The sequence below is a fragment of the Limulus polyphemus genome, unplaced genomic scaffold, assembly GCF_000517525.1.
Source record: "Limulus polyphemus unplaced genomic scaffold, Limulus_polyphemus-2.1.2 Scaffold941, whole genome shotgun sequence".
NCBI classification, from domain to species: Eukaryota; Metazoa; Arthropoda; class Merostomata; order Xiphosura; family Limulidae; genus Limulus; species Limulus polyphemus.
Window position 1 is genome coordinate 160,807 of NW_013666551.1, and position 7,515 is coordinate 168,321.

General features: G+C 29.5%; 1 protein-coding gene across 4 annotated transcripts in view; it reads right to left on the bottom strand.

Annotated features, from left to right (window-relative positions):
- LOC106461354 (cysteine protease ATG4C-like) overlaps window positions 1-7,396 on the bottom strand; it is a 27,945-nt gene extending 20,549 nt beyond the window's left edge. Inside the window, exons 1-5 of one of the 4 annotated variants that reach the window (XM_022388261.1) lie at window positions 7,329-7,396; window positions 5,781-6,577; window positions 4,077-4,160; window positions 2,367-2,546; window positions 1,541-1,727 (exon numbers count right to left, since the gene is read on the bottom strand). In XM_022388261.1, coding sequence (XP_022243969.1) covers window positions 1,541-1,727; window positions 2,367-2,546; window positions 4,077-4,160; window positions 5,781-6,444 — 1,115 coding nt within the window. In that variant the 5' untranslated portion in view covers window positions 6,445-6,577; window positions 7,329-7,396. Of the gene's footprint in view, window positions 1-1,540; window positions 1,728-2,360; window positions 2,547-4,076; window positions 4,161-5,770; window positions 6,578-7,328 lie in introns of those variants that run through there. The other 3 variants (XM_022388258.1, XM_022388259.1, XM_022388262.1) reach the window with 3 other exon arrangements.
- Between the last annotated feature and the right edge of the window lie 119 nt (window positions 7,397-7,515).

Below are 7,515 nucleotides of genomic sequence, written 5' to 3' on the forward strand. Positions count from 1 at the left end.
GAATTGAATATCTCCTCTTTGACACTTATTATAGAAATGACAACTATCAAAAAGTGCTCACTTTGGTAGCAGTCTTTTCTATAATAAGTGTCAAAGAGGAGATATTCAATTCATTTTATTAAATATGTTACAATAAAATTATGCATGTATATAGTACTAACATGAAAAAAATATATATATTTAAAAACCAAAGAATAACAAATATATACTCAACATGTTCCTTTCTTTATGCATTTATTCCATTCATACTCCTGTCTTCGATATATTTCTTTCACTCAGTCAACAGAAGAAGTTTAATTTTTTTTTATGAAATTCCCTCGCAAAAAGAAACATTTTTGTTCTTAATATGTTTGTTTTCTCAGACTGACTGTTCAGTTCATACAAAGACTGACAGATCAATGTTTGCATGAATATGAAATTTTAGGAATTGCAAAAAAGGAATAATCTTCCTATAAAGTAGTCTTGAAATAAAAAAAAAAAAAAGAATTATTTTGATATATAGTTTCTTTTTCCATGAATAGCCATTCAGGAGATACAGAGGGTGACAGACAGATATTTGGCAATTATATATATAATTTTTACTGACTTTCTTTCTCAAAAGATATACATTGTTCAGCACACACAAACACATTCAAGGACTTTCTCCACAAAAAGTTTTCAAGGGCCTGTACATACCCTGAAACTTGCTTTGAAAGAAGATATAAACATGTATTAGGCATATTAACTAGTGTTACTAAACTTTATACATTACTCTGTTCCTTTTAACACTTTTATATAAAGTACAAAATACTTTCTGCATAAAAATCTTTTCATTTTCAGAAGTTTCAACAACTATGATAATGCTACTTAGAGAAATCTTCAAAATGACCAATCAACATAAACATTACGTGAATAGTTTACACTATTACCATAACTAAATGTTTTTTATTATTTTAATCTACTGTTTCATTTAGTTTTTTGATCATGCAAAAAATTCCACTATGAAAAAACTACAAATCTATTTTCCTCACATTTTTTCAATCACTTTTTAATTTTCTTTCATGCATTTCTTCTCTATATGTAAAAAAAAGAGGAGTAAATTTCTTTATGAAGCCGACCCAGTACAGTATTCTCAATAGAAAGAAACTTTAGTAATATTTTCAAATTTTCAATGACAGAAGAGAAGAAAACTGACAAATCATATATTACATAATACATGTACTGAATCTCATTTTTTATAAATGCACATTTTGTTAATGACTTACAGTGATAAATAAGATATAGTGAAAAACTCTTGGACATCACCTACATGCAGGTGACTTTGTGGCTACAGTGTTAAATGTGTTAATTGAGATACACCTGAACAAGAATATCTAAAGGTTAGTGTACTGATAAACTGAACTCCTCATTCTGTTGAATGTTATTAAATATATATGTTTTTTATAACCTACATAGAAAACAAATGTTAAATAGCTCTATCAACTTCAAAATCTCCTTTGCCAAATCACAAGAAATCAACTTCACTTCTGGAGCAATGCTTTCAAAACAGACATACTCTTACTTTAAGATGTATGCCACACTAGCTGGCCCATACCAATCACCAGCCTTCTTGCCCAAACTCTGTCCAGCAGCTACTAAGTGATGAACTGAAAAAGGGCATCGTGGGTGCATATCATCTCCAAACCATCGAATGATCATTCTATGAAAAATTTCTGTCCTCTCCGTCTGAGAGCCATGCCATCTCCAACCTACAAAAAAAAACAAAAAAAAACCACTGAATCCATGAATTAAAACCTTATAAGGTGTTTTCTCAGCATATTCATAAACCAAACAGGTATAGATAATCAAATCATATAAATTTATGAAAATCAGCTTTATATTATTTCTAACTTCTAATAAACAGGTGTGATAATGAAAATATTCTTTAATTCAGACATTTTGAAAACCAATATCTTTTTTAGAAACTCTTCTACGAAATGTATGATAAGACCATAAACTTTAACTTTGACTTAAAGTAATGCTTTCATTGTCTTCCAAGAATTTTCCTTGACAACATGTATTAAATCAAATCAAGCCATAAACTTTAACATTGACTTAAAGTAATGCTTTCATTGTCTTCCAAGAATTTTCCTTGACAACATGTATTAAATCAAATCAAGCCATAAACTTTAACTTTGACTTAAAGTAATGCTTTCATTGTCTTCCAAGAATTTTCCTTGACAACATGTATTAAATCAAATCAAGCCATAAACTATAACATTGACTTAAAGTAATGCTTTCATTTTCTTCCAAGACTTTTCCTTGACAACATGTATTAAATCAAACCAATTAATTTGCTCATTCCAGAACTGACCATAAATAATGGTCATTAACATACTAACTTCTACCCAAAAAATGGCAGAGAAGGGCTTGAGCTAGCATCATCTGTCCACTACGCAGCATGCAACCCCAGCCACAGTCTGTGGTCAAAGTTGAGCCTGCTAATACTGGAAATTCTTTCCTGTATGTAAGCCATATTCTACTGATAAAATCTTGCTTAAATCTCTCCATGCTTGCAGTTGCTGACTCTGTGATAACAAAAACATTCTGATTACACTCTTCTACAGTATAATTATTCTTTAGTATATAAAACTTAAACTTAATAGAATAAAAAAATAGATATCATATAAATTTACATATATGAAAAGATTATTTTAAAATACATTCATGAGCTTAAAATAATGTAAAATAGCATTATCTCACCAGCTTAACATAAAATAAAATAACACACTGTTTTCTTTAAAGGATACAAGAATTTAAAGACCCCGGGACAAGAGTTTTTGTAGTCCACCTATACCCAATAACTCGTCTCCTATAGCCACATACATAGAAAAACTTCCTTTCATTTATTCCCTAACCTTTTCTTTAGCACATGATCATCAAACAACAAAATGTTTGTTCTGATAAATGATATGAGAGTTTTATAATAATCATAATTCAATAATAGCTAAAGCAAACCACTACTTGGCACTTTTCTAGGGCACCTTCTCAAAATCAAAGGACATTGAGGGTTGGTCAGTTGGGGGAAATTACTGTTTTTCTTTTATTTGGTTTATAGCAACATCAAGATCAATCTTCTGTTTTAAATTCATAAAGTGAGTAAATTAAGGAGAAAATATAATAATAACTCAAAAGGGTTTTTAATCTAAACATATAGTACCAAACAATCTTTCAGCTCCTCTGTTCAAAATTAACTTCTCTGCAAAAATACAATATTGTTTAAAAAGTTACTATAAATATTTCACAACTGTTGTAATTTAGTATAATATATTGCATCTCACAGTTGTTTTAATGACAGATGATGTATTATTACTTTTGTAAAAATGTTATTCTATGTATTATCACAGTATCTTTTAAACTTTGATCTTATTACATATTACTTAGCCTGAATATGATTTGAAGAGAGGTGTTGAAAGATCATTCAAGACGCATTGAACAGGAAGATAAAAACTTCAATGAGTTATAATTAGTTTTATCATTGACAAATCTTATTTTACCTTCTTTTTTCTTCCCTTTATATGAAACTTATATAATTTTCAGTAAGTTTTTGGGCTCCAGTACCACTAAGCCCTTGGGTAATTATCTCGGTTATTCTCACACTGAATGGCACGGGATGTCTTGCACATTATGATGATGCTTAAACTATGTAATGTTGTTTGATTTTCTGAGTAACTCAGAGAACTTGTACTTTGACAACCATGGCTGTGTTAGCTATTATTTTAGGAAATAAAGTGAGAATTGTTCATTTGATTTAGACACTGAAAGTTTGATTCAGTTTTCCAGAACACCTGTACTCAGGTAGTATTCAAATATTTTTTTTTCTCTTAATAGTGATATAGAACACTGCAAGGGATAGTTTGTTATGTAAGAGATAGCAGCATATTACACTAAACAAAAATAATAATAGAGCACAAATCAACAGATAATTTTATTTTTTTCACTTTATTTGCAGACATATGTTTGTGTTGTAAGTTAATCTAGCCCTTGTTTCATTCAGTGCTTAAGAATTTACTTTTGTGTGTGTGTGTAAATTATTACAAAAAACACTATCAACATACCCAAGAGTTTCTTGTGGTAAATTTGTCCCAAAAGCCATATTGGTGTTTCATAGCTGAAGTTAGTCTTAATTTTAACAGTCCATCCTAAAGCAAATACAATTAGAATCAAAAGAATGTAACAGTTCACTCAACAATATATTTCATACAGTGGTCAACTGGTCTTACCATAATCAAGTTGTGTTAAGGAGTTTGAATCTACATGGGCTTAACTATGGGTTTAAAAACAGAATATACATGCAAGTCACAAAACAGTTTTAACTATATTTACACACAAATAAAAACTTCTCTTTGTTCATTTTAGCAAAATTACGAATACTTCAAGTTAGTCTTGATGATAAATCAAATTAAAATTGTAGTTAACCAATGAATACAAATCAATAAAGAATATACTAGCCAACTGACAAATAAGAATTAATAAAGAATTTTTTACCTACCACTTATAATCAAATTCAAGTAGTATTTCTGCTAATTTAGCTGATTTAAACACAATCTCTACTTAAGTACACTAACCTTGGGAATATATAAATGGATTGAAACTGCTCTTAATTTGAAAACATACTGGGTCATATTAGGTAACAAAAATTTGAGCTAAGGACATCTCTAAACAGCAAAGTAGAATAATTTCAGTATTAATTTGCTAAGCAGTTAATCACTAGCCATCTTATGGGATTTTGTTAACTATTGTTATTCAATATGTTTTCATATTATCATTTCTTCAAGAAAAAGATAAGAAAACACACAATTGGTAAACTTAGCTGGAAAGTTAAATAGCTTCAAAGTTTCTTTCATCAATAAATAGTTCATATGTTTGTTAAATATTTATAAACATTACATCAAAATATAAAAAGTTTTTCTATATGAGGTTGATCTCTGCGTAATACGCATCAACAGTATTACCATAAGGTTTTAAAAATTATAAAAACTGAGCAGGTGACAAATTAGTATTTAATACAATGAGATACAAAACTAATAAAACAAAATATTGTGAACAGTTTATAATATTTTTACACACACACTGTATAAAATCTGCTCTATAACATCTGAAGCAGGCTAGAAAAGCTAAAATATTAAACTTTCAAAAGTTTTAAAAAACAAATCCCTCTGTGTTAGTTAACCATAAATACACATATAAAGGCATGTGTCAGATTATACCCCCCCCAAAAATAACCTTACAAACACAAAAATCAAATAGCATTATTTCACTACATTAATGGAAGAATTTGGTAGCCTAATTTATAACATTTTTCTTTAATTTTATATCAATTTATACGCTTTTTTCCAGTAAAAAGTTGGGAATATGTTTTTCCACAAACAAGAAAACCAATGCTTAGAGTTAGATCTGCAGTATGTTTAGATTATGAGAATTTCTGCTGTAATTTGGATAATTCGATCTCTCTTTTTTCTTTAAATAAAGAATTAGATCTACATGAGCATAAAATTTAATAAAGTATTTCCTTATGTCATGAAATTTTTCTATTATTTAATTTTAATGTGACCAGATGATCTTGTAACATATATATACACCTGGCACATAGATTACTGCTTGCTAATGCCACCTAACATTGCTGGTCATTGCAGTGAAATGTTACAATTTTTTAATTATTCTTTTGGATCAATATCAAGCCCTTTTAATAATTAATTTTTAATGCATCAAAACTCAAATATGTATTTCCTAAAACCATATATATACTAACCAATACTTGCCATATTTCATATTGTTCCACAGAGACTTTAGTTTGGTTTTGACTTTTTCTGAACTCTCATTACCATCCATTTCATTCTCAGATATATGTTTCTTCTTAACTTGCTGTCTAGCTAGTGTATCATCAAGCCAGGTCATCCTAAATTGTTTGATTTCCTTCAAGTTAAGTGCATGCTCTACATTGTTTTCATTTTGTTTATGTGCTCTAGCATTAAACTTGATTTTATCACTAGCTCCTACTGAACTCTGTGATGTTGATTGTTTGCTAACTTGCTCTTTTGATCCAGTTTCTCTAGAGAAGCCTGAACTATATTGTAGGCCTTTATCTTCACCATACCAATATGACTTTCCTACCCAAGGTTTAATATCTTCATGCTCTTCACTTTGTGAAATTGTCTTCTTTTCATTGTGTTCTTTTAACCCAAGTTTAATTGGTTTGAACTGTCTAACTTCATTTGAGCAAGCTGCATGTTCAGCTGTAGGCTGAACACCTTGAACTGGTACATCCAATTTAATTTTATATTTATTCTTATTACTTAATTTATGCACTTCACTTAGAGATGTTGGCTTTTTCTCACTTTGCTCTCTTCTTCCAGCTTCTCTAGGGCAGACTGATTTGAAACTATGGGTTTCTTTTGGGCAAGTTACATGTACATGTTGTGACATTGTTCCAACATCTGAACTTAACTAATAGAATGAGCAAAGTGTACAAATCAATTTTATGTTTATGATCACATTCTTCATGTTTATCATCAAGTTGATATGTTCTACGAGTTCCATTATAAAACACCTTGGCTTTCTGAAAAACAAGCAGTTGTCCACTGATATGCTAGCAGCAACACAACTTATAATACTAATATTTTATAAAAACACAATGGCTACTGTGTTGCCAAGTGCAGCTTAAACACATTTCATGACATCTAGGTCAAACTGCACAATGTTTAACCCTATGAAAATATTAAATTTGATAATTTTGAAAACTATAAATGTTAAACCAAACATTTTCTAGATTAGATGCATATTGGGTAATTCTAAAACTCATACCTAGAATTATTACACCACAAGAATATTTTCAACAACTTAGTTCCAAGCTATCAGAATTTTTTCATATATATATATGGAATAGTTTAGAAGATTCTCAAATTGCGGGTCAATTTTTATCTTTAGCAAACAAATTCTTATTTTTAATGAAGTATTTTCGTCTTCTTGAGAAACATCTTTTATAGAAGCCTAATACAAAAAGACATCCCTTCCTACATGCTGTCAGCGTGCATTACATAAGAAACAAAAACTCGTAACGGACTTTACTGCTAATACTAACTAACCTAATTAATGAAATGTTTTTTCACGCACTTGCCTTTCAATTTAATTTAATTTTACTACCGCTGTATTACTGTAGTATATAAATATATACCATTTGTGCCCCAATACAAATTATATTAACCCGAAAAAGCCTAAGTTAAATATATATATATCCATAAGACAATAAAACGTATAAACAAATTAACAATAATACAAAAGTGACTTGAAATTATCAACAGATAATCTACTTCTCTTAAGATCTCCTCACTGAAGTAAAATCATCCTTATCAAATCCCATTCGTAAACATTTACTACGAGACATCTGGTGGCTAGGATGTTTCCACTTGTAAATCTCACCATATATGTATGTATGCATTTATATATGAGGGTGTGTGTGTGTGTGTCTGTGCTATATATATATATATATATATATAT